The sequence below is a fragment of the Austrofundulus limnaeus genome, unplaced genomic scaffold (assembly GCF_001266775.1).
Source record: "Austrofundulus limnaeus strain Quisiro unplaced genomic scaffold, Austrofundulus_limnaeus-1.0 Scaffold862, whole genome shotgun sequence".
NCBI lineage: Eukaryota > Metazoa > Chordata > Actinopteri > Cyprinodontiformes > Rivulidae > Austrofundulus > Austrofundulus limnaeus.
Window position 1 is genome coordinate 49,927 of NW_013953264.1, and position 10,676 is coordinate 60,602.

A 10,676-nucleotide genomic window follows, 5' to 3' on the forward strand; every position below is an offset into this window, starting at 1 on the left:
GGGTGGGGGGGCATTTGTAAATAAAATTAAATACTCTGAAACCTAAATAGACCTGTCACAACAACAAAATTTTACTGGATGATAAATTGTCTCAGAAATTATTGCTATAAACGATAATATTGTTTGGAGATCAGTTTAAACTATTATGATATAACATCCCATGCTTACTGAAGTTTACATTAAAATTTGTGTAAAAGAAAAAAAAACATCTGTCTACAATCCCAAGGCCTCACCAGTTGTATGAAGGCATCAGAAAACTGAAGACGCTCCTCTGGCTAAATGCCTGTTCATGGGCTTTCATTCTACAGAGTTTAGGAGACCATACACCTGGAAAATACCTGACACCACTCCTCTCTACGCTAAGAAGTAAAAAAAAAGTGGGAGACATAAAGAAAACATAAAAGCAGGCAATTAAAACTATTGTCTTCATTTTATATCTTCCTCAATTTAATTTATCATTCAGTTAATTGATTTATTGTTAATTGTGACAGGTCTAAGCATAAATGTTACAAAAGTCATAGCACTCGTCTCCTGAATGAGCAAAACATTTTGAGGTGAGAACAACTAAACTAGCACAGAGTAAAAGTGCAAGGGTACCTAAAACACAGGAAAACTATAACGTGAATGCTGACTCAGCATTCACGTCATTATAAAACACATAGTAGTATCTATTAAAAAGCAAGGAAAATGGGTTTATTTATTAAAAGGTATGAAAAAAGGCTGAACTTGAATATTTTAGTTGTCAGTGAAAAGGCTGAACTGACTCACTCTTTGCTGATTTACGAACCCACAAGTCTGAAACATGTCTGCCACTATTTGACGGATGCTCCTTATCTAGCCTGCAGGTGGGATGCAGTTTAAATGTATTCTTAATGTCAACATCAGACAGCAGTCCTTTACTCTGAAGCCTGAAGCTAAGTATACCACTGTAGATCTCCTTACAGTATGCCACCGCCCTCCCTCCATCCAACCCTAAAGGAGGAAAAGAATGAGGCAGTTTGTGTGCAGATGCTTGAATAAACTCGGAAGAGCTGAAGATGCTGCTTTAAATAAACCCTCAGCCCTCTGAGGAGACTGTAGGGTATTACACAAAAAGAAAACATACTGTTCCTGGCTCTATTGTCCTGCACAACTTCTACGGATTAAATAAAGACTTTATTTTCCATCTAAACTGTTCAGGTAGCAGTCAGGCCTTGAACCAAAGTATATTAGAGAGGAAAGTGTGTTCTTTGAGTCACTTCAAAACAGTCGTTTCAAAAGAAGAGGTATTTATGGAGGTCTGAACACCTCCATAAGGAAAAGCAAGTAACTTTTTTTCCCAGCATTTGGGGGCAGGTTTTGTGGCAAGTGCTAAAGACCAGATGGTGTTGTGAGAAGACATTCAGCTGCTGTCGCACTGACTCACACAACCTTGAGCACTTTATTTATTTATTTATTTTTTCTGTCAACATACTTAACTTCCTTATAGCCCCCCCTAAAATGCAAACGACTGAATGCTGCAACGTACTTCACAGGAAGTGAAAAATTTGTTTCCTCTACTGGGGCTGCAATAGGGTTGGGCATTATAGTATCGTGTGCAATTAATCGTCAGAAAAACATTTATTGATTATTTTTTTGGCACTAGGGTTGGGCAATATTGGCAAAAAAATTATCATGATTAATTGTTTTATTTAGCCGATAACGATTCATTTGACGATTAATCCCCTGGAGTCCCTGAACACCCTTATGTCCTAGTCACATGACCAATTTAGTGGAAAAGATTTCCTCTTCATAAAAATCTTTTTTAAATTATGTCAAAATTACAGACTTCAGGCTACACATCAAATTTTTAATTGTGTTGACAGATAAATAAATTATAGAACTTTTTTTTAAATGTTTGTCATATTTGAAGCGAAGAGGAGCACCGAGTGGACTCTGCCTGATGGCATTAATCGTCAAGTGCCAAAAAATAACCGGTTAATGTTTTTCTGACGATTAATTGCACACAATGCGATTATGCCCAACCCTATTTGGCACTTGACAATTAATACGATTAATGCCATCAGTCAGTCCGCTCGGTGCTCCTCTCCGTTTCAAATATGACAAACATTAAAATAAGTTCTGTAATTTATTTATCTATCAACATAAATAAAAATTTGATGTTTAGCCTGAAGTCTGTAATTTTGACATAATTTGGAACAGATTTTTACAAAGAGCAAATCTTTCCCACTAAATTGGTCATGTGACTAGGACATAAGAGTGTCCAGGGACTCCAGGGGATTAATCGTCAAATTAATCGTTATCGGCTAAATACCACAATTAATCGTGATATTTTTTTCCCATATTGCCCAACACTTGGCTGCAAGAAATAAAATGGACATCACTTTGTTCTGGGATGTCCCGGTGTTCTTTGGAAGCCTGTCCTCGACACAACATCTGTGCAGAACTGTTCTCTCTGTGTGTCGTTAGTCACAAATCTGAAGTAGGAAAAGTAGGAATTTGAATATATCTGCTGGTGCGCAAGTTGGTACATTGGATAGTTTTGAGGAGCAGCTGGCTGAGGCAGTGAGGAAGTATGAAAATCTCAATCACTGGTGGGGGACAATCAGTCCTGCACCGGGAGCGCACTGTGACGACACGACGAGTGAAGTATGAAATATCCTGGCCAAAAACAAACTTTGTTCTTGACAACTCGAGAAAACAAGTATGTCTTGGTTCTTGCAGAGTTTTCTGACAAGCTTTAATTTATGTAGTGCGCTTTTTTTGTTAAACTGCTTTTATTTGTGTCACAACATCCTTTGAAGAACTGGGGGAGACTGGCAAAGCAAGTCAATAGTTATTTAAAATTTTCATTTTCAAAGTGAGGCAGTTGGTTTCCATTTGAAAATGATTTTAGTTATTCAACAAAAAGCAGAACAGAATGAGGGCAGGATGCAGTCAGACACATAAACTGTTACAATAAACAAATACAACTGTCATCCAGTTGCTTAAGAAGTGAAATACAGATTTTTTTTAATACTAAAATATTATTATTTTGATATAAAAAATTAGGTTGTGTGAACTGAAGAATTTGCAGATTATGGACTTCTTGTCCTCCCACAAACTAGGTTTTGATCAGAAAAAAACTTTAGTCCAAACTTCCCATCAAGTGCACGGCCTCGTTTTAAAACCCCAGTGTCTGAAAAGCTTATTGCAAAAAAGAGAATTAACTGTCCTGACTCAGAAGCTAGAAGATGACTTGGTCACTCGAGAGGATGAGGAGTCAGACAGCGAGAACTTAAAGCCATGACCCAGCAAACACACTGATTATTAAGCCAATTAGAGTGTATGGCCTTCAAGTGGTTAACAGTTTAATTAGTGCTGTTAGAGCAGAGAAGAGGGACGCAAACAAGTAATGAAGAAGTGAGCTAAACCCCAGACTGGACAGAAGAGACGGAAAACTCCTGAAGCCACGATGGAATCCCATAAACTCCTACTCAATTACTTTTTCTGGCTTAAAAGCAAATGCATTTTTCAGCTTCAGCGAGATGTATCTCTACAAACACAGAAACCAGTCATAATCCAGCAGTCATTTGGAACATCATTTACAAGCCACTTACTGTGTGCTCAAAGGAGCACAACCAAGACTGTTGAAGTAACAGTCTGAGATTACCTCATTAATCTTAAATTTACTTAAAAGTGCTAATTGGATTTATTTGACCGTTACATCGATGTTTGGATGAGTGGGTAATAAAAGAAATGGAGAATGGAAGAAAATAAAAGACAAACCAGGTGAAAACACAGAAAGGAGCAGAAGCTGGATGTAAAGCTTAAACACACAAGGGAAGGGCCCGGGCGAATTAACTTTCAGGACACTGTTGACACCCAGAAGCCAATCAGATTTTCATTAACTGGCAGAGGGACAGGCAAAGCTGGCACAAGCCAATTAACCTCTGGATCTCTCACTGTCGAAGAAACACGATGGGAAGAAGTTCTAGGGATGCCAGGGATGAGTGAGAGGGGGAGGAGGGGTGGGACGCCCTGGGCAGAGACTTCAGGTGGGAGAAATGCAGGAGTGTTAGGGAAAGGCCAGCTCAAGCACTGAACATGAAACAGGTAGAGCGGGCTTTACTACAGTATGTCTACATTAGTGTGGTGTGTTCGGGACAGGTTTGTTAATGCATGCACACATATGGTACATGTACGAATACTTAAAAATCGTTGCATTATCCATGGATTTTCAGAGTTTATTTATTTATTTATTTTTTTGGTGGGGGGATCCCATTGGGATACTGAGACAAGTTCAACATTGTGTGTTTTTGCAATAGAACACCTGATTCTGAGGAGAACCCTCAGATCTAAACTCATAAAGATAGTGTCATTAAATAAAATGTCCTGGCATAAAATCTTATTTACATTTTTAAAGCAAAAATGATGTGCTTCACTGTATTTACATGGAGTATGTAACGTATCTCATTGTACGCATGACTCTGTGTGTTCTTCACTGTAAGTTTGTGAGCATCATATGTCTCAGCAAGTATGACTGTGTGTGCGTGAATGTGTGTACATGTCTTTGTATTAATGCGTGGACACACAGTATTTAGACATACAGTACTATGCTTAGGAAGTATTGGTGTTGTGTGGACATTTGCCTGGCCCACAAAAAAAAAAACAAAAAACATTTGTGGTTAGGGGTGTCCCGATCCAATACTGATATCGGTCCGATATCAGCCAAAAAACGAGCATCGGATTTTATCGGCCTGCATAAAATTTCTCCGATAAAAGCACACCGATATAAGCAGTCCAATCCAGCAGTCCACTGACTCCGCTCCAGCTTCTGTATCCAGCAGCGCTTGGATCCAGCATGCAGATGTGACGTCCACATGATCACAACAACATGCTGCGCTAACAAGGTAGCAAGAAGTAGGAGCGATGTCGGCAGTACTTTCGATTTTCATCAAAAACACAGTTGAAGCTAAGTGCAAAGTTGTCATGCACAAGTTTTCTTTAGGTTAACAGAACCGTGTATGTTTTAAACCAGAGAGACAACCAGGCTCTACTCTCCACCCTGGCAGCAGCTATGTGATTCGGCTCGGTTCGGCTTTGGTCCAGTGTGTCTCTATTTCCAACCGCACACAGCTGTGCTGTTTCAGAACCTCCTCTCCGGTCCGGTCAGTTGTTCTTTAAGCGAGGATAGCACGCTTAAGGTTTTGACATCAGCAGAATGCTGCCCGTGGATTAGCTCTGGGATTGACGGACAGAAGAAAGGAGAGTGCAGCTTTCATTTTGGAATATGAGTGCAGAGCTAAAACTGTGCTCCCTGCAGGTGCAAGAGGCTAATCTCCACATGATGCTCGGACTGTAGAAAGTGAAAATGCAGCAGTAAGAAAGGTAGCTATCAATTTAATTAACGGACTAATTATTACTATTTATTTTTGCTCGTTATTAGAGTGATGTTTAATCTATTTACACACTTGTTTTAGTGAAGATTAAGTGCAATGATCACCTTGTTTTGGGCACAGCCAGTAAAATTGGAGCTGTGGACTCTTAACTTTGAACAGTTGGACAATAATGTGCAGTTTTGTTTTGTCCCACCGTAAAGCAGCACCAGGCTGATAGATAGTAAAAACAATAACTGGAGTGATTTTGAATTGTTATTTTACACTTTAAAAGTATATTTTGTTTTTATTAGGTTTTATTTTTCAGGGTCTTCTAATTTATTTTATTAAATTCAACAATGTTCTTCAGTTTAAAATGTATGTGAGCCATTGGTTAAAAATAAATGGGTCAGTTTTTCTCATACCTACACTTTTTCACTGTTTGACTTGATCAAGACTTTAAGATTTCACTCTACAAAACAGGTAGTGAAAAAGTTGTATTGGGACACCCCTACTTGTGGGTCAGGGGTTAGGTTTAGGACTAAGGTATGAATTGAATTTAGGTTAGGTTTAGGGTAGGCCTGTCGCGATAGACAATAAATCAATTAATTGCACGATAACTTTTTTTGAGGTCGGTAAAAAAAAGACGGCGATAAGTTTCATTTTCCTGCTTGTTTTTTTACTTCGTCTCTCTCCCTCTCTGTGCTCCGCTGCACAGGAGCTCAGCTGACTCCTCCCCTCCTGTTTTCTTAGTGTGGGAGGAGTCAACTCTCGCTTTAGCGTGATAGCTCGTTCCTAAAGAAACGCTTCAAAGCAGAACGCGGCTGCTGAAGTGTTGGGAGCACTAGAGCCTGGATTTCACTGCGGAGGGAGGGAGGGAGAGAGAGACGGAGTGAGACAGAGAGAGAGAGAGAGAGAAAGAGAGAAAGAGAGAGAGAGAAGGAGGAGAAGGGGTGGGGGCTGAAACTCCCCCAGACCCGCGACAAACTCGTCAAGACTTTACCTGTAGCTCCCAAAAATAACAGGAAACTTAAACGCACCATCTTTGTTTTAACCCTGTAGCTGTCCCAACAACTCATGAGGAAAACCCTGAACTGTCTGATTTCCTCCCCGCAGCGCTCTGCTTGTTTCCTCTGACTGTCCCCTCCTCACACACACACACATAGACATGTTTGTTCTTCTATCCTCATGGGGACTTTGCATTGACTTTCATTCATTTACCAGTATTTCCTATTACCATTTGACCCTAAACCTAGCCTAAACTTTACATGGGATGTGAACTGGGCTTATGTCCCCATAAGAAACAGTGGGTCCTCACCAGGCTGTGTAGTTTGCTTTATCTCTAAAGACACGCTGCTCTTTAATATTGTTTATTTACTGTCTTAGTTGTGTGTGTTGTTTAATTTATATTTTGTTATTCTTTGTTTTTTTTTATTCAAGTGCATTTTTTGTTAGAGACTGAGAGTCCACTTTGTTAAACATTCTTTTAAAATTAAAGTTTATTGATTTATTACACTTACATATTACGCTTTTATAATTATTAGTTGTAAAATGGTCACCAGGCAATATTATCGCTTATCGCAATAAATTTTGAGACAATTAATCGCCCAGCAAAATTTGTTATCGTGACAGGCCTAGTTTAGGGTCAGGGTTAGGCTGTAGAAATGAATGGAAATCAATGCAAAATCAACAGAAATATTAAGAGTCGTGTGTGTGATGCGTGTCTCACTGCATGTATGTGTCTAACAAGTGTCTCGCTACGCAGGAGTGTTTGTGTACTTCACTGTGTGTGTGCAACATTTGTCCCAACAGCTATATGTGTGTATGTGAGGCGTGTGTCTCACTGTATGTAAATGTATAATGTTTGTCTGTGTTTTCAATTAAGTTTTTATTAGCTTACTTGGCACAGGACATCATTACATCTTACAGTAACAGGAGAAAAGTAAAGTGGGGGATACAGGCTATGAAAATAATCACATCACAACACAAAACGGTGATACAAATATAGCAGCATCTGTTTGAAGGAGGAATTCTGATTCCTGAAGTATTCATTTACATCAAAATCAGGTGTGAAAGACCATAAGCAGAAAAAGTGATAATAATATGAATAAATATCAACTGTCAGCTTGCTGGTTGCCAGTCAGTGTAATATATGACCAAAAAGGTTTCCAGTTTGGCCAATTTGGTGCATTAGTACTGTCCTTGTTGTTTAATTTGTACAGCATACATTCATAAGAGGATATTTTAATCATTATGTTGACCCCTTATTTTACCTGTGGACTCTTTCCAGTTTTCCGGTGCCTAAGGATAACCCTAGCTGCTACTGATATTCCCATCATTACAACTGAAAACTTCTCTATTGATATATATATTAGATATTTGTGCTTTATCACCAAGTAAACATAGTTTTGGACAAAGTGGTACAGTTCTTCCCAGCCAATTACTCAGTATATGTACAATAAGTAACAGAAGGGTCTAATAACTGGACATTCCCAGAGACAATGTATCAAGTTACCTGCATCTCTTTTACACTTCCAGCATAGTGGGTCATCTTTAAGACCAACTCTATTCAATCTAATAAGTGTCCAGTAATATCTTTGCATAATCTTATATTGTGTGAGTTTAATGTTTGTCTGTAATATTAGTCTCACCGTGAAAAGCTGCCCTTGTAGAAGAACTGGCCTCTGCAGGGGAAGAGCTCTTGGAGCGTGAGTTAAAGGGTGATTGTCTGAAGCATTCGTCCAGGAACGAACTGAAACAGAGAGACGTGGTGATGTTACCAACACTCAAATACACACATATTTTGGTATTTTGTCTAAGAACCACATAGACTTTAACAAACTATGAAACAACTGAAAAACTGTCCTTTTTATACACATTTTTAAACACAAGAAGAATCCCTAACTTACCTATTTATTCCCACCATGTTACTGTCTTTGTGGTTGTTGGCTTTGCTTACTTTTTCTAGAAAATAACAGAAACAAACAGAGTAGCAGGATTAATACATGTTTAAAAGCAACAATTTTTGTTTCAATCTCTCTGTAAACATTTGACGACATTTCAAACGGCCCGATGGAGAGGAAGCAGGTTGCGGCTGTTCGAGGCTGCTGGGGGGTGGCTAAGGTTTAGTGAGAGGGCCTTCAGATTCAGCTCAGACTTCTACAGTCAGACTACTTTTTTTTCTGCTGAGGTCTGCTGTTGTCAACAAATATTCAGTCCAGCTGACAGTTTCAGTTCACTGTCGGCTGGTAAGTTTTCTCAAACTTCCTATGGTCATAGTTCACTGTCTGACACAAACAGTCACAGTGTATTTTTCTCAGTGCTGCAGTCATTTAAGCTGGGCTCAGCTAGGAAAGCCAAAAAAAAATAGATTTTTTTAGAGAAAAAAGTTGCACCAGCTAAATCTCCAGTGTCTTAGCGAGGTTGCAAAAGCGTGATGTTTCTGTTATTCTATGTTAAAAGGATGACAAAAGAATATGTAAAAGCATCATTTTAAAGGTCCAGCATTTCATGAAACAATGCATATTTCCCGCCACCTTTCATTCCAGAGATTTAGACTAAGATCATCTTAAGTTAAGAAATGACAGTTGTAGTAGATTTATTAAAACATTGAAAATAAGATTATATTCAAGCTCACAATATCGTGAGATGTCACTCTCAAAGTGTGTGTTGGGAAAGACACTCAGCAACTACCACATTATGTTTTAACTCAAAATCTGATGAACTAACTGAGTCATGGCCCTATTTGTGTTAACTAATATTGATTAACTGTGGCCTCCACTTTGAATTGGGTTGACTCCATAAGTTAAAATCAGTTGTAGATGTTTTAAATTAATATTTACTGAAATTTTTAGCAGAGGGAGGTTTATTGTCGATGTGTTGTCTTTAAGTCATTAGATCAGCTTTTAATCTTTAGGTAAACCACTGACTGGCTCAGTGTTAGCTACATTATGGTTTAGTATATGAAAAACTGCTTTATGGAGTCAAGCAGAGGTAAAACAATGCAGTATAAACTTAATTTACACTCTCACCTGAGAGAAAGTGACTTACCAAACTGGTAAAAAAAAATCATAAAGATTTCTTTTTGCTGACACTGCTAAGTGCTGTTAAGATTAATGGCGGTGAAGTGACGGCACAATGTGATTGATTAATCCATCAACTGCTGAGATGAATCAAGACATTTAATGTAACACGCTTATTATTAATTTTCACAAAAAGTGATTTCTCCCAATATCAGTGAGTGTGCTTCAGCTACACAATGCCACGAAAAAAATCTCACAAAAGGAGCATTACATAAAGTCATTAATGCGAAGTTAAAAAGTGTGAAACGTTAGTTGCGTTTTGTTTTGTTTTTTCATGTACTGATGCTTTCGAGTCTGTCGTAACTCTAGAATTTTAGCTAATAATTAAAAGAGATGTTGGAGTGTTAAGTGGAGCAGGAATGGTAAAAACCAGTCAGTATCTGACTCCTTGGTGTTCAGTAATAAAGGGCTCTACACAAAATGACTGAGAACGGAGCCATATGTGCAGGTTCCAAGGCGACGTACTGAAGTGAATCTCAAAGCTGCAATCATCTCAGTGTTCAGAGCGACCTTGCTGCTGATGTGTCTCTGAGGTCCTACTGCTCTGGGTAATTCATATTGATTGCTCATTGTGTGACAGCAGCCCACTCTGTTCCAGCCCCCCCAACCCCCACACACATTCAAACCAAGTTCTGAGGGGGCGGCCGTCGCTGCTGCCAGGCCAGCGGAGTCTTGGCCTCCCCTGGGTGGGCACGCTGCGCGCCTCCCCGCTGCCCTCGCCACCCGCCCCTATTCTCTGCTCCTCCCGCACCAAAAAGCCACTGCCACCCCCGTACCCTGAGCGCCCCACTCCGTCACACTGTTCGCCAAGGACAGAGGTCTCTCTCCGCGTTGCTATGGTGATGCCGCACAGGAGAAATGTAAAGGGAAGGAGAGGGAGGGGACAGAGAGTGTGGTAGTGGGGGGGAGCATGTGCAGCCAAGTGTGCTTGAGCTGGCATGTCTGAAAACAAGTCAAGGGAGAGAAGAGAGAATGAGAGAAAGGAGGAGGGGGGGGGGCATTTGAGCAGACACCACTCCCCATGGGGCCTTGTGCGAGTGTGTAAAGGTGTGCGTGAAAGACGGTGTGGGAAAGGAAAATTGTCAATGTGTGAATTTGTGACTATGTGTGAGAGCAGGAAGAAAGGAGGGAAAAAAGATTTGACACAAGCTTGTTCATCTGTATGGCATTTAAGTGAAGCAAATCAGATGGACATGAATAATGTTTGACCACACACACACACACACACACACACACACACACACACACACACACACAC

At 39.7% G+C, this 10,676-nt stretch overlaps 1 protein-coding gene across 2 annotated transcripts in view; it reads right to left on the reverse strand.

Moving 5' to 3' along the window:
- The window catches only part of znf827 (zinc finger protein 827), a 77,891-nt gene that overhangs the window by 14,142 nt on the left and 53,073 nt on the right, over nt 1–10,676 (reverse strand). For both annotated transcript variants that reach the window (XM_014029165.1, XM_014029164.1), the window contains exons 7-8: nt 8,246–8,300; nt 7,988–8,088 (exon numbers count right to left, since the gene is read on the reverse strand). In XM_014029165.1, the coding sequence (XP_013884619.1) occupies nt 7,988–8,088; nt 8,246–8,300 (156 nt within the window). The remainder of the gene's footprint in view (nt 1–7,987; nt 8,089–8,245; nt 8,301–10,676) is intronic.